This window comes from Apteryx rowi, unplaced genomic scaffold (genome assembly GCF_003343035.1).
Source record: "Apteryx rowi isolate R43461 unplaced genomic scaffold, aptRow1 scaffold_784, whole genome shotgun sequence".
Lineage (NCBI taxonomy): Eukaryota > Metazoa > Chordata > Aves > Apterygiformes > Apterygidae > Apteryx > Apteryx rowi.
Window position 1 is genome coordinate 270,589 of NW_020451076.1, and position 23,300 is coordinate 293,888.

The 23,300-nt window shown below is 38.5% G+C and overlaps 3 protein-coding genes across 6 annotated transcripts in view; 1 reads left to right on the forward strand and 2 right to left on the reverse strand.

The window, feature by feature from the left end:
• The window catches only part of UBA5 (ubiquitin like modifier activating enzyme 5), a 10,936-nt gene extending 10,670 nt beyond the window's left edge, over positions 1-266 (reverse strand). Inside the window, exon 1 of one of the 3 annotated variants that reach the window (XM_026088796.1) lies at positions 57-266. In XM_026088796.1, the coding sequence (XP_025944581.1) occupies positions 57-199 (143 nt within the window). In that variant the 5' untranslated portion in view covers positions 200-266. The remainder of the gene's footprint in view (positions 1-56) is intronic. The other 2 variants (XM_026088799.1, XM_026088798.1) reach the window with 2 other exon arrangements.
• Positions 267-358: 92 nt separating this feature from the next.
• Positions 359-23,300, forward strand: part of ACAD11 (acyl-CoA dehydrogenase family member 11) — a 34,218-nt gene continuing 11,276 nt past the window's right edge. Inside the window, exons 1-13 of the mRNA XM_026088795.1 lie at positions 359-703; positions 2,365-2,464; positions 2,724-2,849; positions 4,963-5,124; positions 5,610-5,774; positions 7,969-8,116; positions 8,710-8,831; positions 9,904-10,010; positions 10,154-10,280; positions 13,029-13,106; positions 13,516-13,654; positions 13,769-13,876; positions 15,099-15,197. Of these exons, the coding sequence (XP_025944580.1) occupies positions 567-703; positions 2,365-2,464; positions 2,724-2,849; positions 4,963-5,124; positions 5,610-5,774; positions 7,969-8,116; positions 8,710-8,831; positions 9,904-10,010; positions 10,154-10,280; positions 13,029-13,106; positions 13,516-13,654; positions 13,769-13,876; positions 15,099-15,197 (1,618 nt within the window). The 5' untranslated portion in view covers positions 359-566. The remainder of the gene's footprint in view (positions 704-2,364; positions 2,465-2,723; positions 2,850-4,962; positions 5,125-5,609; positions 5,775-7,968; positions 8,117-8,709; positions 8,832-9,903; positions 10,011-10,153; positions 10,281-13,028; positions 13,107-13,515; positions 13,655-13,768; positions 13,877-15,098; positions 15,198-23,300) is intronic.
• Positions 17,134-23,213, reverse strand: ACKR4 (atypical chemokine receptor 4). 2 transcript variants are annotated; one of them, XM_026088802.1, is made up of 2 exons: positions 22,665-23,213; positions 17,134-20,061 (listed from the first exon to the last, which is right to left on the reverse strand). In XM_026088802.1, the coding sequence occupies exon 2, from the start codon at positions 20,051-20,053 to the stop codon at positions 18,983-18,985; it is 1,071 nt and encodes a 356-aa protein (XP_025944587.1). In that variant the 5' UTR covers positions 20,054-20,061; positions 22,665-23,213; the 3' UTR covers positions 17,134-18,982. The 2 variants fall into 2 exon arrangements, with proteins under 2 accessions (XP_025944587.1, XP_025944586.1); XM_026088801.1 differs by lacking the exon at positions 22,665-23,213 and adding an exon at positions 21,076-21,241.

Consider the following 23,300-nt stretch of genomic DNA (forward strand, 5'->3'; position numbering starts at 1 on the left):
GGCCGGGATCCGCCGCCCCCCGCCCGCCCCCGGCTGAGGCTCGGCGGCGGCGGCACCTGTAGGGGTTGGAGTCCGTCACCTCGGCGCTCATGCTCTCGATGGGAGCCCGCGGCGGCCGCCCGCCCCTCTCGCGCGCCAGCTCTGTCTCCAGCTCCCGCACGCGCCGCTCCAGCCGCTCCAGCCGGCTCCGCTCCGCCATGGCGGCGGCGGCGGCTCGCAGCGACACGTCGACCCTCGCCGGCGGAGCTTCCGGGAGCGCCGGCCCCCGCGCGCGCCGGCCCCGCGGGCAGAGTTCCGGGCGGCGGGTAACGGGCGGGCTCTGGCGGTGACCGAGGGGCCGCAGCCTCGCCGGCTGGGCACCTCCGAGCCCCGGCGGCAGTGAAGGCGCGGCGCGGGGCCCAGGGCGGGTACAAGCCGGGGCGGCCTCCGCGCTGGTGGGTAACCGCCTCCCGGAAGCAGCGGCGCGGAGCCCCGTTGGCCTGGCGGCGGGGAGCTCTTTCCCGGACGGACCAAGGCGGCTGCGGTTGCCCCGGCGACGTGGGGCGGGACCGGGCTGGCAGCGCGTGATGGCGGCGGAGCCCGGCACCACGGACGTGCGGCCGCAGCACCGCTTCGACCAGGGTGGCTTGGAGCGCTACCTCTGCCGTCACCTGCCCGGCTTCCCCCGGCAGCGCGCCGCGGCTCTGGCCGTCCGGCAGTACAGGTAAGGGCGAGGCGAGGCAAGCGGGGGGCACCTGCAGCGGGTGACGGCGGGCGGCGGGCGGAATTAACAGCTGTGCGCCGTGCAAAGGGCTGGCGGCGGGCCGCTTTCGCAGTCGGGGTCATGGTTCATCGCTTGCAGCGCTGGAGAAGTCAAAGTTTGCCGTGGCGGAGAAGATGACCTCTTACATAGGTGGAATCTGCGGCCAGGGTTGGTGGTGCGTTAATGCAAACAGATGATGTTTTGGGTGGACTCTCTTCTGTTCTCAGAAACCCTCCGTGGTTCATTCTACCTAAGTAAACATGTAACTGTTTTATTGCCTCTCACCTACTTATCAGTCATGGCTTATCTGCTTGCTTTTTAATTGCTCAACAAGTAATAATGTTCAGAAGCACATAAATGGCTTAAGAAGTCAATTTAAAAAACAGATACATATGAACAGCATAGCACTGTGCTGAGATTCTCATTAACGCCCTGGGAACAATGCATTGCACCTGTAAGGTGCTCACACAGACCTCAAAACCCTGTTTCACAGAAGATGTAGTTTCTTTGGGTTCAGCAAATCGTTTATGTGACTTCAAACCAGAAGCTATTAGGAAAATAAGTGATTCTGAAAATACATTTTAATTACTCAGTAAACATGACCTCAACTGCTTTATCTTCAGCCATCTCTAAGAAACATCACTAACACTATTTTTCATTGTCTTCTGATGCACATCTAAAACATCCATTGAATCCTTAGCTTTACCCAAATCTTCACAAGTACTTTGATCCAAGAGACTTTAGGAGGGACCTCAGGAGAGCACCTAATGGTAAACTCTGCTAATAAATTGTCAGTATTTATGCTTTTACTACTTTATTCATCTTGTGGTTGCACTTCAAGGCTTCAATCAATCCAAAACTTTATTGTGCCCAGTAGAGTATTTGTCTGCACGGTGCAGCTGCTAAACTCTTCTATAGACTGTCCTCTGGCTGCCTCAGGGAAAACAGAAGCCTCCTAGGGAGCATGAGGGCAAAAGCTTGCTTGACTTTAGTTTTCCAATAGTTGTCCAATCTTTTATTGGACTAGATCAGAATGGTTCTTATAAATAATCCAGAATGAGGAGAGGACAGCATATGGATTAGCTCATTTTCCTCAGCCTTGAGGAAAATGAGGATCACGGTGTCATGAAGGGTTTATTTAGAATGTTCTTCTCTTTACCTGTGTATGTGATTGAAAGGTCTAATTTCTATAATTCTTTGTCACTGCAACATTCATTCTGTAAAGCTTCAGAGTTGCTTAAGGCAGTGCCTTATGATGTAAACAGGTGAATAGGCTTGCATTCAGTGGGACTTGGTACTAGAGTTCATCAGTTATTCAGAGAGCTTTCTCTACGTTTGCATTATTGAAACTGCAGCTCACCAAAAGGAAGAATACAATTATGGGTTAGTGTGAATTCTGCTCTGTTTAACTTTTTCCAAATTGGGTAGTTTTAAGGTTAATACCATCCATCCACTGCAGGCCTTGAAAGCATTCATGATGTCTTTTGGCGAGAGGGGAGAAGGTTATCTTCCTTTCACAAAAGAACAAATTGTTCAGGCCAAGTCACAGTGCACTTTGCATTGTTTATGTTAATTGTCTGCAAACTTGAATTCATAAGTAATTTAAATCTTCTTATTTGTAGCTCAGGCCAGTCAAATCCAACCTTTTATCTCCAGAAGGATGGGCAGGCTTATGTACTCAGGAAGAAGCCTCATGGTCCCCTTTTACCTAGAGCTCACAAGGTGAGTAACTTTCTTTGATAAGCTCCAAACACTTTTTATTGCAGGTGTTTAAGTCATATAAATGATGGTGCATCATGTTTCAGTGATTATTGAGTATTTGTCTAGAAATGCAATGAATTAATGAGACCATTTCAAGTTTTCTGTGCTACATGCATAATTAAGCATTTAAGAGGATGCATTGTCATTCATTGTACTCAGTAAAATAATGATTTATGTTTGGGAACGTTTCACTGAACCTAAGTTTCTGTATCTTCTTCAGGTTGATAGAGAATATCGTGTGCAGAAAGCCTTATTTTCAGCTGGATTTCCGGTCCCTGAGCCCCTGTTGTACTGCAGTGATGTTTCTGTCATTGGAACAGAGTTTTATGTAATGCAGCATGTGCAGGTTGGTCAACCAACATGAAAGACTTTTTTTTTTTTTTCCCCCTTCTCCCTGCTATAAGCTGCTTTTAAATTATCTAAACCTTTTCTCTGATGATATAGAGCTTTGTCCAGTATTTTCATAAGTTTGGGGAGTTTAATATGTGTACCAGTATATCCTGAGGACACAAATAGAAATAATTCCCTGATATTTTTAGAAAGCGCTATTTATCAGAGATTGTTACTGGCTTCAGCTTTTCCAGGGCTTGCTTCCCTCTCTGTTGAAGTATTCAGCTCAGTATTTAACCTTCTTGTTCTCATTTGAGCTGTCAGGAGGATGTCTTGAAATGAGTTGAGATAACGTGTGAAAATCATACACATAAGTCAGAGGGAGGTCAGCTGAGGCTATAAAGTTATACTGGATCCTTGGACATCCTGGAACCCTCTTAGTACTGAAGAGAGTAATCTATGTAAAATCACCTTTTCTTGAAAACCGGATAGAATTCCAGTTCAGATACTACTTTCAGAAGGCTCACAGCACAGATCTGTAGTTCATCATTCTGTGGGTCCTGTAGCTATTGGTTACAGTTGATACCATTTCTGCCAGTTTTTCCTAATTCTGAGTTTGTTTGCTGTACCATGTCCTTTCCTCTTGTGGGAGGAGGATTTGAATTCAGGCCTCTTCCCTTCTCAGCCTACTTAATCTGCCTTTTCTTGTATGACAAGTTCAAGTGCATGCCAATACACAGTGCAGAGTTTCAGGAAGTTTAGACTCCATGGGGAGCTCAAGCCCTGAGAAACATGACTGTGTGAAAATATCCCCTTATGTTTCCTCTTAYGCGTTCTGGGACACCTGTAGTCTGAAATTTGAGGTCTGAGGAAAAGCATTCATAAGCATGGTTTTCTGATTGTGTAAGAACAACAGCATGTGAGCAAACGAAAGGAAAGTGGGAAGATTTTGGATTRTCAAATAAATATATTTGATATATTGACTAAACTGTATTATGAAAACCAGTAATTCTTTCAGTTGTGTCAGAAAATACTGTTTAGCTAATAGCATTTTAATTACCTCTGCAATTCTATCCTGAGGATAGTCTAATAAATATAGATTCAGGAATAGTGAGATCATTCGAAGACTGAAAACAGTGTTGAGTCTGTGTTACTTATGCTGACAAAAGTGGTTTGACAGATTATTAGTGATTTAAGTAATTGCCAGTCTTATTCTGAAAAAATGGCTATGGGAAATGCTCCAGTCCCAATTCATAAAGACCTAGGTTTTTGATATTTTACACTTCTAAAATTCAGTAACAGTTTCAAGTGAATATCTTCCCCTGCCCCTGCTCCCAGAGTAAATATGTAGCTCCTAATTTGGCAAGTGAACACTGCTTAATCTAAGGATTTTTAAGCAATTGAGGACCTATTCTACTGAAGTTATTTTAAGATAGATTTTGCCTGTTAGTCATATCTCAGCCTGCCTCCTTTCTTGCTAAATATCAGCAATTTGATTGATTTAAAGCTTAAAAAGTTGCAAGGATATTGAGGAAGGAACTTTTTTTTTTTAGCCAATGAAAATTGGTAGAAAAGCACAATGAAAAAAGGACTGTAATGTGGTAGGATCTTTGCCCTGATACTGGGACCTGGCAGTGAGGATCAGCAGAGCACTGTTCTCAGCTTTGCTGTTTTGCTTCTGTGTCTGAGGCGCCTGGTTTTGTAGCCCCCACCCTCAAAACCTGCTGGGAGGTGGAGGAACCCAGGTCCTTTGTCAGAGCCAGTGACACTGTGTATCCAGAAGCTCAATGACTTCTGTGTTAAATTATTGTGTGACACAAGCTGTCAGAAGAAAAAACAGAAAGTGACGGGCTGCTTTTTTTAGCTATTGATGGGAATGGCCTACCTGGCTCATTCCATTTGGAACTCCTCCTCAGGGCTCAGTTTCCAATGGACATCCTGCGCACGAATGATTTGGGATTCCTGCGAATCCCTTCACCTGTACTGGGCAAGGAAGAAAGTAAATAAAGAAGAGATCTTTGACTGCACAGGGGGCATTAGTTCACTGCATTGCTTCTGAAATGTATAGCTTTACTTCTCTCCTCCTGTTGCATATATCCCACCAACTATCTGATTTATGATGCTTCTAGGGTCGCATCTTCCGAGACCTCTCACTGCCTGAAGTGGGCCCAGCAGAGCGTTCTGCTTTGTATATTGCAATGATAGAAACCTTGGCCCTGCTGCACTCCTTTGATTTGCAGTCATTGGGTCTCCAAGGATATGGCAGGGGACCAGGATACTGCAGAAGACAGGTACAGATCTTCAAACATTATTGTTTTGTCAAGTCCTTGAAGATTTATTTGAATTGCAAGCTAAAATATTAACGTCTTTTAAAAGTGACCATCATATTTAAGCTATTAAACAGCTTCACTTAATTCCATTATTTGTGCATATTGCAAAGTTATTGCTACATTCAAATCACTTTTGTAATGCTGTAAGTGGGGAATGGTATTCATTCACTTTTGGTATAACACTAGATTTGGACTACATAAATAGAATTGAAATAAGAAATAGAGGCGGTCTTCACTGAATCTTTTAATCTCACTATTCATCACGAGTGCAAAGCTACTGGCTTTTACTGAATTTACAAGTAACATAGTCAAAGCCCAGAAGCATGGGCTTCATAATTTTGTGCTTTTGAAAAAAAAAATTTTTTCTGAGGGGAAAAAAAAAAACTTTTAAAAAATTGACTTGTCAGTCAATTCAAAAAATCTGTTGAAGTGTTTTATGTTTTTAGGTGTCAACTTGGAAAAGACAGTATGATGCAGCTGCTCATATGGATATTCCTGCCATGAACCAGCTGGCTGAGTGGTTAGCAAACAACTTGCCACCTGATGATAATGAAGAAACACTGATTCATGGGGATTTTAGAATAGATAACATCATCTTCCACCCAACAGAGGTATCTGAGACTTACTTGTACATGTTTAGTACTACATTTTGGTCCTCCATTTGTTTGTAGCCCTACCAGTTAGTGCAACATTTACATAGGTGTTTTAGTACATGATTTGTTCTATGTTAGTGTAAGGACTGCTTAGATTATGTGCGCCATGGGTATTGACCCATTCATTGTCTTAGCTGTGATTCATCACAACTGTTTGACTCTGTTCTTTGCAAATCATAGTGCAAATAATAATTCTGTCCTTTGTATACTGATATTATACATCTTAGAAAGGAACAGTAGAGAACTTAACTCTTCCACATGTTCTGTGCGAGGAGTTTAGTTACCTAATAACAGTACAGGTTTCCATTGTAGGAGTTAGTTATTCAAATCATTCATTAACTCTAGTCCCTACTTCAAAGTCCAGAAACAAAACATTTCGTGTATATAAATCCTACTGGGTGCAGTGAAAATTAAGAACATGCTGAAGGCTCACTTCATTAAACCACGTAAGTATCTGATCCAAAACCCTTTGAAATCTGCAGTAGGACTTGACCACAATGGCTTTTGGAAAAGGATCTAAATGCATGATATGCGATATCAGTGGAAGCAAAGAAAAATTTGTCAAAGCTGTGTAGTTAAGGAACACATGTAGATCACAGAGACCATTAATGTTCCTCATTCATCCTTAAAGGAAAGGAAGAGAGATTTTCTAGTTTGTAGAAATACTACATTACTTGTATATCGACATAATCACATTTTCATTATGGTTCTTTCCATGTTACTTGCTTTGTTGTGAGCAAAAGATATGCCTGGTATTTGTAACCAAGACTCTGCAATACCTGCAGAAGATGGATAGGGTTTTGGACTTTAAAATACGATAATATGAAAATATGATTTCTTTAAGGGACAAATTGCCCTTTTATGATCTAGAGAAAATAATTTTAAAATAAGCTGTGATCATCTTATCAGGCTTGGCAACCTTAACTCATAATTTAACTTTTTGTAAGCCAGAATATACACTTTCTGAGTTTTTTTTGGTTTTGTTTTTTTTCCGCTATTCTTGATGAGAAGGCAAGAGCAGACAGTCCTAAAATTAATTCTGAATCTATTCTGTTTCTGATGCCTCTTTGTAATCAGGAGTAAAACATATGCAGTTTTGTTATCAATAAAATAGCAACCTTAATGTATTTTTGTTTACTTTTCTTATAGAACTGTTGGGAGATGAAATGATTAGAGTTTATTTTGGCAAAATCTGTGGAATTTAAGATACAGTTGTGATTATAAGGATGAAATTAGTTTGCTTTAAAGTGATGGTTGTGGTGTAGCTGGGTATCAGGGCTGTGTCTGTGTGCATACCCAGCGCTCTGTGCCATCTGTTCCCTGGGTCCAGAAGGTCCCCAGTAGTCTCCAGAGAAATGACACAGGGGACTGACTTGAAAGAAGGTGACTGGTTGGGCTCCTACCCAGCTTCATAACAAAGCAGCAGATCCCAGCAATTCCCCTAAGCAGCTTCTGTTGCACACAGACCAACTGACAGACACTATTTGTAGGCTTAAATGTGCTGATTGTCTTTCTCGAGCAGAGATTTTGGCAGTCTCAGTTGTAGTTGGCAGTTCCTGCTGCCACTGAAAGAACTGACCAAACTGTAAATAGATCATTTCCTGTACATGCAGGAATGGCCACGTAGGACAGTCTTTCGTACCTAGTTCAAGATAATCAGTAGCAATGGATCATGCATAGACTGGTGTGGTCACGTAGGACTACAGGACAGCTAGATTATAAGAATTCATCACAGATTGTATCTGTGCAACATTATGAAAGACTAGAAACAAAAGAAACCTATCAATACTTTTACAGTTCTTTAGGATATTGTATTTCAAGCATATTTTGCATAAAACAGTTTAGAAGTTTCCAACAAGAAAACCATTACTCAAAGGTGTATAATATAAAATGGGTTTCTGTTGTTAATATGGCTGCTTTTCTGCCACTATGTGAATGGTAACTGTCTGTAGATCCTAACATTGTACTAAAAGGAATTGGTTTTGCTGTAGACAGTTACAATGCATGTGTGTAACTCTTTATATATAGTAACYTTGGAGCATATTCGAGCAAAACACCTGTTGGATATTAAGTGGATTGTGCATTTGTGGATATAGAGAATTCAACTTGTTTATCTCCTGTCATTCATGAGAAGTTTTTGTTTTTATTTAAGGCTCGTGTTTTGGCAGTGCTGGACTGGGAACTTTCAACTGCTGGTCATCCTTTATCAGATTTAGCATATGCCACTTTATTCTACTTTTGGCCTACATCTATTAAGGACTTAGGTGAAGGAACTGTCTTTTGTTTCAAAGACACTGTAGGTATGAAGCTGTAATTTTTTTTGTCAAAATGAATTTTTTGGTTGATTTCTATTTGATATGTTATCTTTATAAACAACAATAAAATGTCAAATGAATGAGCAAATAATTTTGTATTTGAAGAGAACTTCTCCATAGTTTTCTTCATTGCAGGAAATGTGCTGCTAGTAAGGTTTATTATTAGAACAGGTAATCCTGTTGTAATATGCTGTGGATTAGCCAGGGAATGTTACTTCTATAAAAGGTTATTTTGAAGCTTTCTTAGAGATACTGGAGGAAAATTTATTTAAATGTAAGCTTATTTAAAAAACAAAAAAAAACAAAAAACAACTGTAGTGCAATTCGTTTCATGGCTGGGGTAAGGTGGGAAGTAGGAAGTGTTATGCTGGGCTGAAATTCAGACAATTCCTATTTCCTTTTGGCTCTTCATATGTCACTTAGCTCATAAGAGATGATAAAATCATGTTTTGTTTTGTTTTTTTAACTGTGTAAATTGAAGGTATTGAAAGGTGAAAAAGCTGTTCAAATGTTTGAAAAATAAGGTGGAAAAATCCTAGAAAATATTGAGTATCTTAAAATATTCTGTTGTTTTATAGAAACTCCTTCATTTGAAGAACTGATTTCCATTTACTCCCACTGCCGGGGTATTAGCACTACTTTTTCTAACTTGAATTTTTTTCTTGCTTTATCATGTTTTAAAATGGCCGGAATATTCCAGGTAATATGTTCACTGACATTTTCTGAAATGATGCATATTTTTATTATGAGTATTTGTAGATAATATTTCTTCAAAATATGAATTGTATTTTAAAAATAGCTGAAAACATTGTACTTCAGTTTGTTCCTTTAGAAGCAGTATCTTAGATGGTTATGACTGGTAACTCTCTAGGATAGAATTCTTGCTGCATGAAGCACCTTGTCTTAGATGTAGCTAAATTCTTAGGAGAGCAGGCTAAAGAAGAATAAAAAGTGGATGTGTGGATTTTTTGTGATTGAGGTGCCCGTGTGCTGGCAGTTTTGTCATTTGGACTTCTTTTTGGACTCTCCAGCTAATTTAAATCCCATATGACACAAACAAAGATGTTAGTAAGCTTCTGCAGCTCTCATAAAAGTAGATAGCATGATATGTAAGTCAGATCTTCTTGGTGCCACCCACAGATGAAAAAGAGGCTGTGTCAACTCAGCTTACTATGAGCAGAAGATGCACATGTAGCCCAGTCTTGACACATGCTTGCAGGAGAAAATAAGTTTCATTGATTCATTGTCAACAGGAATAATTGTTTATTTAGATTTTCAGCCACTGTAGGACATGCGTACAGTTTTATGAGAAGTTGCAGCATGAGTCCAGCTTAGCAAACGTGAGATAAGCTTCCTGGTATTAATTTGGAGTTAGAGTGTATGTGTGGGCAGTTAATGTAGTTGTGGATAATAATCATATATGTATACTGGTGTTGGTTGGCTTAAGGACAGGCTGGGCTTGCTTGCAGTATCATGTGCAGACATGTTCTTTTTTGCTGTACTAGTTCTTGTGGGGTTTAGTTTAGCTGGGGTATGTTGGTTTTTCTTTTGTGGGTGAAGCCTTTCCATTATATCAGATATGGACCAAAAACAATACTAACATATCCCAGTAAACTCTGTCTGTAATTCATAAAACTACATTGGCTGCTAATGTTTTTCCTACTATGTGCATTTAAGTTTTATTTGCCTAGCTGAAGAAATCACCTATCTAAAAGAGAGAGACAATTTTAAGTGCATAATTATACCATATATGCCTTTCCTTTTGGTTTTAGGGTGTATATGCTAGATATCTCCTTGGAAATGCTTCTGCAGAGAATAGTCATGAATTTGCTAAGATGGTGAAGCCTTTGGCAGAGAGGGGGTTAGAGCTCTCAAAAAGGTAAGAGATCTAAACTACTGATATAAGGTCAGGCAAAGCTTTTGCAACCCTTTCACTTATTTAAATGGCTGTGTAAGGCAGCTTATGTTGTTATCAGGGAAAATTTTGTTGTATTTGTTACTCCATTGGATGTTCTTCTTTAGATCATCTTTCAGCAGTAGAGCACACCACAGAATTTCGGGAGAGTTGTTCCATCAAAGTAGGAAAGGTGAAGAGATTCTGCTGAAGGTAAAGCAGTTCATGATACAGCACATATATCCGGCTGAGAAGGTAAAAGCTTTTAGTAAGTTTATTTATGAATGACCATTTATAAGTAGAGTTTACAAAAATGTAAAACTTTGTATAGAAGTCATGACTTTTTTTTTTTTTTTTTAAGAACAGCTTTATTTTTCACTCAGTGATACTTATGTTGGTACTTGCAAAATGTTACCATACATCATTATCGTTTGCATGAATCTTCTTGAAGAAATCAAGTGTTGTATGTGGTTTTAATAAACGCTAAGAATTACTTTTAAAAGCGGAGGAATACTTTGCTTACAGTTAATACCATGGCATCCTAACAAAAACCTAGAACTCTTATGTACTAAGTGCAAAGATGCATATTTATTCTGATGTTGTGCATGCACACAGGTGCTGTGTTACTTTCTTTAGTGAGCTCACACTATCTTATATCTCATAAATTCTAAATCCTATTCCAGACTTCTGTCTTCACTTCCTTCTTGAGTTTTTTGCTTTTCAGTTCCAAGGAAGAAGTAAAATCATGGCACAAAGAGCCTGACATTTGGATTCCTTTTATTTTAATTGACTTAGAATGTCACTGTAGTTAGGATGCTTAGCCTCTCTCAAATATTTGTTCTTTTTTTCCTTTTTTTGTATATACTCTGAGATCCTTTATTGAAAGTATTATTTCTGTGAATTCTGGTGTGTTGTCATGGACACCAGATCTGGCAAAAAAAATTGTTGTGACTGTATTACACATCTTCCTTTTTCCTGTTCAGAAATTGGGAGTAGCCAGAATGCAGTTTCACGAGACAGCCTCATACTAAGTATGGCATTATGCCTACGCTGTTTCTGTGCTCACTGTAGCTCACTCCATTACTACATGGCTATCTTCAGATTTCTTGTTAGAAACTTTGGAATTAAGTTAGAGGAAGTGAGTCTTCTTCAACTAATATGTGGACAAGCGTGTTGTTCCCGTGATTTTTCTGTTCCTGTAAATCTAGCCTATTCCTTTATTCAGCCTTTATTCAGTATGTGATGGGACAGGATAATTTTTTTCACTTTTGGTTATATTTGGAAGTATCCTGAGCTGTTGTTATTCTGGAAAGGTAATGTAATGCTCTGTAAAGTATTTGTGCATAACTTCTGTGACTGCATGTGGGCTTTTTTTTTTTTTTTTTTTTTTTTTTTTTTTTTTTTTTTTTTTTTTTGGTTTTTGGCCTCAGAGGGAAATATACTCTGGGTTATCAGTTCAGAAAGGAAATTGCTGTTTTTAACCATACAATGTTCAGTGCTTCTGTTCCTTGTCTTTTTTTTTTCTTTTGGGTATTATTTGTACGATAATGAACATGATTCCATCATGTATCAGTGTAGCCTCATTCTTGGATATATCCAATACCAGTGAAGGTTTGCAATCAGGTAGTGGAAATATCGACAGAAATCCATAATTAGAGGAAGGGAAAATGAGATGAAGCACTTTACTTCTTTATCTAGTGAAATGTTAAAAATGGTTCATTTGGAAAGCTGGTTCAATTTTCAGCCTAGTGGAAGCACAGATGACATTTGTTGGAGAATTGGGTATTTCTTTGGTTGGGTGTTTTGTTGTTGTTTTTCTAGTCAGGCAAAGGTGTAGAGAGCATATTAATCTAAATGACTTATGAATATACCTGCCTACCACAAGGGATCTGTTGGGAACAGAAATTCTTGGTATCCAAAGTTTCTTAAAAGTCTGTCTGTAACTAGTTTTGGATTGTTCTGGAAGGAAACCTTTTAAATAAGTAGGTGTACTTGCTTTAAAAACAAGCAAATGAACCACAAATAGCCATGAAAGTTCTGTAATGCATAGTGGTGTTTTTGTAAGTTATTTCTGACAGTGGGGCTTGCAAAGCAGGACTTGTAGGTTCTAGTTCTGAATTTCTCTTATTGTATGATTTTTAGAAAAGTCATTTAATCTTTCTGTGTAACTAGCGTAATAATTATTCAGGGATTCCAGATCATCTTTCACACGGCTTTGCCATGAAACAAAGGGAATTGTGTAATATCATAAAATCAGCATACAAAAAATGTTTACCTGAAATTGGAGTTTAGAATTACAGTTCAGTGTTCCTGCAGTGTTTGTAGAAGAAGAATAATACAGGTAGGGAGAAGAGAGAGTTCTTAGGCACTAGTGTTTTTCATTCTAAAACTAGTTCTGGGGCCAACTTTGAAGTGCTGTGCCTTGCTAAAGTATACTTGTCAAAATACTAGGTTTACTAAAGAGAACACAGTTGTATATAGTACTAATACTCACTCGAGAAGTTATTTTGACAGAAAACCTGCATTCTTTGTGGTTTTGCTCTGTTAAAAATGATTAACTAGCTTGTATATCTGAATGTTGTGATGAGACACCTGTACGTTATGTGCCAGTATATCAGGCTAAGTTTTATCTGTTTGACTTTTGGGTTTATTCCTCCTATGCCTACTGTTGGTGCCAGTTACTTGTATCTTAGAAAACATTGTATCTTCTACTTTTCTCATCATGTGTTTTAAATCACTCCAAGCCATTTTCATGTGTGAAATGTACTGATTGGAGTCATCTCCATGATGCATTTGACATCTTGCAAAATAAGTAGATTGCATTTTGATTTTTGAATTATATTTTTAATGTGTAATGCAGCCAACTATGTGACAGAAAGATATATTGAATACTTTGTTGTTAGTTCCTTGAGGTGTAAGGCTGGGAAACAAACCATGTAATTACTTGTGTATGTTAAATATCATTATTTATTTAAACAGCAACTTTTTAATTGTTTCTCTAAGGAAATAATAAAATACTATGCTGGACATGGAAATGCTGAGGAGAAATGGAAGAAACCACCAGTGCTTGAGAGACTGAAGGTACTGGATAATAAATATTCTTGAGCGCTGTAGCAATAAAAGAAACAAAGGCACTGACATGGAGAGTAGGGAAGTTTGCTATATGCTGTTGGAGAAGTTACTCTGACTTCATGGAAGGAAACAGTGAAGAACAGTGACAGGAAAGAAAGAAGTAATTAAGGGAAGCATGCAAAAGGAGATGAGAGATACAAATGAAAGAGGAGAAAAGCAAAAGTGAGTTCTGTGAAGGGTGTACCTAAACTTTAACTCAAAGACTGTATCTATTGAAAATAACTATTTGGAAAAAAATAAAAGGTCAGATATATTGGACAGCGTGCTAGGCAGGAAGGAAGAAAATGGGTAGCAGGCCAAACTTCATTGCAGGATGAAGGTTTATTGCTAGTGTTTTTTCCTTTGATTCTTTTAACAGGAAATGGCAAAAGCAGAAGGTCTGTGGAACCTTTTTCTCCCAGATGTCAGTGGTCTCAGCCAGCTTGACTATGCGCTAATAGCTGAGGAGATGGGGAAATGCTTCTTTGCCCCTGAAGTTTTCAACTGTCATGCACCTGGTTAGCAAACTCTGTGCCTTAACTACAGTACTGAGAATGGTATAAAGGTGGGCATCTTATGCCTTACCAGTTTGTGTGTCTCTAGAAGTAAACATGCCTGCTGATTTCTTACAGACACTGGAAACATGGAGGTCCTGCACATGTATGGGACTAAAGAGCAAAAGAAAGAGTGGCTTGAGCCTCTCCTTGAAGGGAAGATTAGTTCTTGTTTCTGCATGACAGGTAAATTTTTCTCCAGAAGAGAGTTACAGGCAACTGGCACAATTTTTGCAATAGCTTATGAAAAAACCAAAAGTTATTATGTGTTAATCAGTTAATGCAGATAGTTCCACTGAGTCTGTGAGTGTGAACATGAAAGCATCTCTGAGGTATGAGTGCAAAGTTAGGCAGCCTTGCTGTACTTCTGGAGCTCCCTATCTGATAGTTGCCACTTCTGACTGTTATGTGGAAAGCAAATACTAATTATTGTATTTTCAATTTATTTTTAGTAGTAGTAAAATATAGGTCATTGTACAAACCAGATTTACAATAGCACTTACCATTTTGTAATGTGTTTTGGGGATTCTCTAGAAACATACATGTAGGTACAAGTATGACAATTGTGGTTAAAGTAATGTAGTTTTGCGTTATGTCATAATTGGAGCTTTTGTGGTATAACCCTAAAAATAACTTTTGAAACACAATACATTTTCTTTGTCATTAGCTCAGCATTATATCCATTTTTACTCTTGGAATCTTGTGGCATTCAGCACCTCTGAAAAGCTTGACTTTTGATATAGGAAGGTGACTTTTGAACATGGGATGTCAAAATTTTGGCCTTCCTGTGTGAGCAGGAGTTGAGAGAACTCAGTCTTACAGAGCTGGACCCTTACTTTGCCTATCCTGTTTCACTCTGTTCCCCAAGAGTAAAAAGATGCTTTCACTGAAAACTTGAGAGAAAGTGGCCTAACAAAGAAGTTTAAGGTGAAAGGAGAGAGAATGAATCTTTCCTGTTCAAGATCATTGCTGACACTGCTGGCAACCAATTGATGTAACCTATTTCATAAACCAGTCAAGCTCCATCATAAAAGAAGTTTAAATCCCTTTACTTTCACTTGAGAGCAGCCTAGAAAAACAAAGGCTGAGAAGAGATATGACTGTTATCTATAAGTAGTACCCTGGAAGGGGTAAGGATTTAAAAACATCAGGAAAGGAAGAAGGTTATTTAATATAAAGGGTAGTTTGGGCCCAAGAACAAGTCAGCTTAAGCTGCCTATGAATAAAATGTTATAAGAAAATAGAATGCCTTTGACCACCAGCAGTGAGGTTCTGGAAACAGCTTTTCTGCTGGGAGCAAAATAGTGTGTTTACAGTATATGTAAATCCGTGTATTTGTGGTGGTAGTACTACCTGTATCCTGTTGTTCGGTGTGTTATTTTTTTATTTATTTTTATTTTTAACACAGAACCTGATGTAGCTTCAAGTGATGCCACCAATATGCAATGCAGCATTGAGCGAGATGGAAACAGTTACGTGATCAATGGCAAGAAGTGGTGGAGCAGCGGTAAGCACAGAAAATTTATATAAGAGTGGCTGAGTCTAAATTTCTTTCTAAGAATTGGTAAAAAAAAAAAAAAAAAAAATTTGCATTCCAGCTCTGAGATGAAAAATTGTCTCCTCTTGAGCAAAGACAATAGAATGTAAAACAGCAGAAAGCAGAATCAAGTCTTTGTTCTATTAAAGTCCAAAACTCAACTCTGATTTGGATTTTCAGGCCCTTTTTAGAACCTCTGAATTTAGTTCACGGAACAAATGCCACAATTGTTCTTTAAGTTATACCTTTTTCCTTCAGGTAACTTACACGTTTATAGTGATAGCCTTTAAACTTTGTTTTTATGAAGCTGTGCCTGTCAGCTTGTTTGTGAGATTTGGGTATACTGTCTATAATTAAATTAAAATTTGGCTGTTTTTAAACAACTCTGATACTGATTGATTGGCTCTTACTGGCAATTTTCCTATATTTTTCTTCCCAGAAAAATCAGTGGTTTGCTTGGTAGATGATAAATGTCCCTGTCAGTGTAGTGCAGTTACTTTTTTACCAAAACATATGTGACAGCAACTGGAATATCATCATTTCCTGGGAGTTTGGAAGCTAACTGAATAAAATGAGCTGCTGACAGGAGATAAACTTGGCTGTTTTAATTATGTACCTTTGTGTGGGGAAGCTACATACTCAGATACGCTTGTGCAATACTTAGACTCACCAGGAGATAGGGCTCTTTGTCTCCTTTCCAGTATTTCAGAGCTGGAGGTAAGGGGAGGTATGATATGTACATCTTGCCTCTTCATCGGAGAGTGTCACTTAATAGCTGATTACACTTGCTCTGGGACAGCGTCTCCCACGTGTGCATTGCAGTCCTCGAGGGGATAATGGGAAAGTTTGTAGGAGGTCACGCACAAAAGATAGTACTAATTTTAYGAGTTACATGAACTATAAAAAGAAGAGAGAGCAAACGTAAGAGAGCATGATTTGGCTTGTCTTATTTCTAATAAAAATAATTAGGACAGATTTGTATAAAGACAGACGCACAAAAGGCACATACATGTGGCTGTGTTCCAGTCAGAGCCTTCTTTTCTGCCTTTTGTTTGTTTTGTTTTGTTTTTTCTTTTGGTCTGAGTGGAACTTGAGGATCTTGGCTGTTTGTCTGGGAATTCCCGAAGCCTGACAGCCTGGTCAGTATGTTGCTCCAGGAGCAACCACTCTGCATGTGTGAAGATAAACCATGAATCACACATGCAGGAAGTCAGTTGCCTTGTGGGAGAACTGAAGTCCCTTATTGTGCTCTGCAGGGGTACTCTGCACTTGCACAGTAAATACAGTATGGCTTAAACATGTCAGACTTGCAGTGTATGAGCAGACCATCTGTGTAGCACATCTGTCAAGCACTTCTGACTTAACAGTTCACGCTCTTGTATTTCTGCAAAATACTGGACAGAAATTCTGTAAGCTTCTGCCATCCAAAGAGAGAGAAGAGGCTTGTGTCTTGTTTATGCTACTGTTGTTCCTTGTCTATCATTTTAGAACTTTTTCTTCCAGTCTGTAATTGTGTAATCAGGAGCAGTGTCCAGGAATGAGAGATTCTTGCTAGCTTTCATAAGCAGTACATGATGTGGGGCAGTGTGGTGTAACACCACTTTTTCATTTTGAAAGCTAATGCATCAATGCATTTGAACTGTCTCCAGAAACTCATGGAAAACTGCTGCTTTCCTGGAATCCTGGTCAGCACTGTGCAGGGATTAGCTTTGGTATTCCTCTATGAAAGACTGTAAATCCCACCAACCATGAGCTCCACAAGGAGTCAGAGCCTTCCTCATTCATGAAGCAAGGCCTCTAGTCTTTGCTGATAGATAAGTACACACTTGTGATGAGAGATGTCAATACTTACTAAAACAAAGTAAGCATAAAGATAGCCAAAAAATGGAAGCCAATGCACTTCTCATATTTTTACATTTTATTATGTCTTCATATATTTTATTTTAGATTATAATTATTGCAATGTCTGATTCATTTTACAAATTCCTACTAGAAATTCCAGGCCCCGTGTCAGAAGATTAGCTTAAAACTTTTTCTTACATTCTTTCTAATACTTTGACTATACTATTTTGACATTTACAAGGCCAAAACTTCACATGGTGCCATTGTATAGCCAAGGAAATAGTTGAAATTTTATGCATGCTCTAGAGGAATAACACTTGGAATATGAGTGCTTGTTAGAACTCTGGGCAGAGCAAAGACAATAAAAAAGACTGAATAAGTAGGTAGCACTTGTATATACACACACACTTGTTGATTTCTTTTATCACAGTGAACGCAATCTTCAGTTTATTTAACTATACAATTCTTGGGCAAATCTACAGTGCATTGCCTCTCTTCATGACATTAAGTGAACAATGTGTAATCTCCCCATTGTGGAATCAAATACTGGCCTCCCATCTTCTACCTTCCCTCTTGCAATCTTTTATCAACTGATGTCGTTCCTCATATTGTATTTGTACTGAGAGTCTCTAGGAATTCAGTGACTATCTAGGTTTTTTTTTAGTGCTAGGGACTTTATTTTTATTACATTATCTTCTGTATCAGCTGCATAAGATTTTTTTTTTCTTGAGGCTATCCTTGGATATCAAATGGAGTTAGTTTAGTTACAAGAGGGATGTGCTTTCACTCAGAGATATACATTTTATGTACACACACATATATATGAAGGACTATAACTGTCTGCATCTGGCTCTACTGCATATAGTTTATCCTCTTCTTTCAGCCAGTGATTTGAGTTCTTTGAGCTGGGTATAAATGCTCAGAGCCCTCACTACACCTGTAAAATCCACAGACATGCAATAAAGGTACATCTAAAAGTCTATATTTTTGTAATAGATCATAGGGCTCCCTGTTCAAAATTAATCTTAATGTGATAGCTGAAAAATGTAAGGCCATTCCTTGGTTGCCTTGATACTTGTTGCCCAAAGATTTTGTAAGAGTGAGAGGAAAGCTGAGCCATTTTTTAGGAAGTGACAAGAATGAAATCCTGGATAATCACCTCATATGAATCTGAAATCAGAACCAGAGATCTGGAATGTGCCTCTTATGGGACACTGGGCTTGCTGAAGTCCAGGGCGAGCAGAAAATAAAAGGGAGACATGAAAAGTCTTTTTAGGTAGTTACAGAGAAAGAGTTGTTGGTTTTCATGGAGGGATGTTGTTGTTGCTATATATATGTGGAAACACGCAATAGCTTTTTTTTTTGTTCTTTTTTTCCTGACTTAATTCTCAGCTGTGAACTGCTGCCTCATTTCATTCATTGCTGCAAGGGTATCTATGGGATGATAGCTAGGGAAAAACATGAAAATTATTGTTTAGGCAAATGTTCCAAGCTGTTACAAAATACAGAAACACAACCAAAGTGTTACATTTTAAAGGCATGAAAATTACTAAATTTTGGTATAAAAGTTCCTGTACTGTGGTTTTATTGCTGTTGGTTTCTTTTTCCATTTTAGGCATGTACAGATTGATTACTCAGCTATATAATAACCTAGTACTGTGACCCTTTAAAATCTTTATTATTATTTTTTTTAAGTAACTATCTCCAGTTGTTTCTAGCACTTTCGGTATACAGTTCTTGCCTGATGCTTGCTTTTGATCAACATATTCCATTTTGAACTGCATTGTAGTGTCTTGGCTAGTTTGTAGGTCCAGAAATTCATCTGAAAGTTGACTTGCAAAACAGATGTGGAAACAATACCACTTTAATTAGTAAATAATTTCTTTGTTATATAAGATAATGAAAGTAATTATCTATATAGTGAAGCTAATTGTTTCTTCTGTATGGTCTTCATAATTCATAGAAATTTCTTCAGTTATTCCATTCTGTTGTTGCCTTCTCCAGTATCCATAATTTTTTGCTATTTTCATAATATGCATTTTAAAAGAGGCACCCAGAAAGGCATACAGAAGAGGGTTCAGGCAGGTGTGAAACAAAGCTATGCTCTTGGTTACCTGAAGTGCAACATCTATAGTTTTACTTGCATCACAGTCAGTAATCAACAGGTAGATGGTATCTATGGCTCGCCAGAACTTAACAATGTTGTAAGGCAGTTGAGTAATAATAAAAGTGGCCACTACTGCCAGCAGAACTATGAAGGGTCTAGATTTTTTAGCATTTGGAGATCTAAAGATTGCTTTAGCGGTAGCTGAATAACAGGTCAGCATTACTAGGAAAGGAAGCAGAAATTCCAGGATAATTTCCAGGATTTGAATGGTTGCTTTTAAGAGTGTTTCCATGTTCACTGGAAATACAGGAAGGCATTCATTCCTGTCATTGTATTTCTTCACTTGGTTAAATATCAGTTCAGGGATACTGAGCACAATGGCAGCCAGCCAGACCCAGATGCAGGTTACACTGCACTGTTTTCCAGCTCTTCTATGACCTTGGGATTTGGAAATGGCCCTGTATCTATCCACACTGATGCAGGCCAGGAACAGCATGCCAGAGCTGAAGTTCATGGTGTATAAAGAAGAAGCGAGCTTGCACATTGCATTTCCAAGTTCCCATCCCTGCACTGCATTTGCAGCCCAAAAAGGGAGAGTGAAGAGCAAGAGCAAATCGGCAATGGCCAGGTGCATGATGTACACATCTGTCTTAGTCTTTGGTTTCTTGCAATAGGCAAAAATTGCAACCACTAATGAATTGCCAGCGACTCCAACAGTGAAAGCTAATGAATAGAACACAGGGAGGAATAATTTACTGAAGTTTCTTACATCATCCTTTTCACAAAGCAGCTCATATGTGTTGTAATCTATCACAGAGCTGAGATCACCCTCATCCTCAATCCAGTAATCAGTTGAGTTGTTCATATCCCAGCCCATGGCAAAAGCTGCAAGACAAAAAGAAATACAACTTGCTTCCAAGTTTTAAAATTTCTGTTGAAACCTAAAATCCTTTCTCAGGGTTGCTTATAAATCTCAAATTTAAACAAGTTAGATATTAAGAAGGCATTTGCAAATAGTCAAAGTACTAGAGCTGATACAAAGAGCTAGACAGTGATGGAGGCAGACCAGATCAAGTCTCAGCTTCTCATGTGAAATGGGTAACTGACCATATCTATGCAATGCAAAGTAAAATGGATTCGCTTGAAATGTTTTCATTAACCTCAGCGTTTGAGGCTGCGGAAGCTTGGAGTGCACCTCACTGGTTACCACGTTTCAGCTGAGGAGCCATCATTGCTTAAACTGCTCTGACTCAATTATGCATGACTATATTCTATTGCAAAATAAATTTGTCTGCACCTCTGTAGAGTTGTAATTATGCTTTTTTCTCTATACAGCCTCAGCAAAGCAAAGCAGTACTGGTTAAAGGCTCTGAATACTATTGCCATATAGTGGATAAGGAATATTAACAGTTTAAAGCTGAGAGGAAAGTAGTGGTATTCTGTGCCTACTCTCATATATTTTGGCAATTTGGGATACGAGTATAATATAGGGAGAGTGTGCTTGTTTGCTTCTCAGGCACATGTGTACATACCGATCACTTAAAGCACAGCTGTCTAGTGGAATCAGCAGTGGAACTTGGTTTAGTCTCCATCCCACGCAATGAATGGCTTACAGAATCAAATTAACGTGGGTACACTGAATCTTACGGCTGGAAACTTCTCAATGTTATGTATGGAAAGGAATCTTATCGTGTACAAAACAGCCCACAAATTCCCAAACAGTTCAGAACTTCAGCTGTTTTTTCAAGTTCATCTCGTGACATGACTTAGTAAACACTAAGGTTATATTCTCACTGCTTGTTTAAGGTTGAAATTTTAGTATTCCTATCTTCAGACTGAATCTTAGGCAAGCCATGTCCTACAGTATATTCTTTTCTTCCTGTAATTGTGTTCACTTACTAATTTGCTGAAATTCCTTGCTGAAAACTGCAGTCCTGCAGTACCCCATTTTCTAGAAATAAATGGGATTAAGATTTTTCAGCAACAGTGGCAAAAAGATGCTGAAAATGAAAAACACATTCCTCTTTCATCTTTGGCAGTATTTCAGAATTTGAGGCTGGTATTACTGAAAACAGATTCTTATCTGATATTCTGCCCAGAGCTACAATTTGGCATTTTCAAATTTGAAAAAATTCCAAATACTATTTCTGTTTTTTAAAGAAAGGTTTAAATGGAGGGTTGCCAAACCCTTATAAGCAGTAGCTCCTCAACAATTTTTGGAGTGTTCTGTCTACCACTAAGAATAAATTACTGATTGATCTCATATTCAGGGATACAGACTAAATAATTAGAAAGGAATGAATAATTTCCATCCTTGCCTGATATTTATATTTCTTTTTCAGTGAATCATCTATCTAAATTTAAAAATGTATGCTAGTTAGAAATGAACTATTTGGCTTGGATTTGATCCTTGATGACTTTGTTGGACTTTTATGTTAATGTTTCCAAACACTTCCCACTTAAATAGAAACAGTAATTACTTTTTGAGTCTTGTCATCTGACATTTATTGCTGCGTAGGTGAGGTGTGCAGAATGGAAAAGAAAGTAATTCTATTCCTTGGTTTGGCAACGGATATGCATTCCATGCCCAATGATCCACGTTAGCAGGATTTTTCAACAGCAGCAATGTTTTGCAGCTTTATAGTACTTTTCTAGGAGGAGATTCAAACATAAGAAGCAAACGTTCCTGTTTCACCAGAAGAGAAATGGAAGTACAGAGAGTTTAATCCACTTAGTCAAGATTAGAAGAAAATTAAAAGTTAAATGGAAAAGATTTGGCTGTGCTGTAAACACTTATTACAGAAGCCATCTGGGAATGTTTAATCAGATTGGATCACTGGCAGATATATTTGAAAGCAAAATGATAGACAGACTTGTTGGTGCAGACTTTAAGAAGTGTGGGTACCACGAAGCAGTTTGGCTGTGACAGGGAGCCTGCTCTGCTGCCTGCTTGTGATTTTTGGCTGATCTGAATTCCTGGCAGAAACAAACTGTTATCTAATACTTAATAGTTGCTATTCCTCTCCCTTAAAATAATACAATCATGTTTTGCCTAATGTTTCTATTCATATTTTTCATTCCTATTCATTTCAATAGACACCTGTTTTCTAGGAAGTATATTAATAGACAGCTTTGCATGTTTTTTGCAGAATTATTCCAGGAGTTACCAGCTTTCCGCTTAGATACAAATTCAGTTTTTCTGTGTGTTTGAACTTGATGTGGGATTGTATGAATACATTTTGAATGAAGTTAATATTCCTAGTTTAAACAAACAGATTTTTTCCTTTGGAGTGAATTGATCAGTAACCTGTTCTACTTAAATTAATTTTAAAACTTGAAATATGGAGGTGCCCCAGTGAAACCATGATTCTCTGTAAAGCCAACTTAGGTAACTTCCAGTAAGAGCAAATCCCACCTCTTCTACTTGCATGTAAGGTCAATATACCACAATTAATATACAGATTAGTAAAAATTAAAAGGAAACTAACCTTCTTTTGTCAGCAGACTGGTAGCAGGTACTGCAATTGAGATGTACTTCAGTGAAATGATCCGAGTTGGTCTTACACATTACATTTTGTCTTCCAGCACCACACCCTCATCTGGAAGTCAGTTGCACTTTCAGTTTAACTTGCCACTAAAAAAAAGTCCTGTTTTTCTGGAAACCCTTCTCAGTATGAACACTCACGTTTCCTGCTTTCCTCCCTGTTCCAACTAGAATGCAAGTGCTCTTTGGAAAGTCAAGACTCTCTTACTATTTCACTCTGTAATAGCTTGTTTTTACCTGAAAGCCCAAACATTTTGTATAAAATCAAAAGCCTTTTAACAAATCACATGTTTGAAATGTGTAAAGGAGAGAAACAGGGAAGATCAGTTTGGGGCAGAGTCACCAATAGAGAACCAGTATATATTTTCATCAGGGCAGTACTGCAGTTTTGATGGCTGCCTATACAAGGTTTTAAGGGATCCTTATATCCCATTTTAAATAACTTTTTAGCAGGGTATAATAGAAGGGTGTGGGGTTTTTTTGAGGGATTAGGGGGTGGCTCTTTCAGTATGTGGCTATGTGATAGTGAACAAAACCAGGAAGATGGTAGGGAAAAGACATAAAAGCAAGTGGTAAGTTT

Bases quoted from the DNA above. Each gene is read 5' to 3' on its own strand.
- ACKR4 (XM_026088801.1), bottom strand. From the start codon at position 21,124: ATGGGGTACTGCAGGACTGCAGTTTTCAGCAAGGAATTTCAGCAAATT. The intron at 20,062-21,075 runs GTAAGTGAACAC...TTTGTCTTGCAG, and splicing joins CAAGGAATTTCAGCAAATTA to CTTTTGCCATGGGCTGGGAT.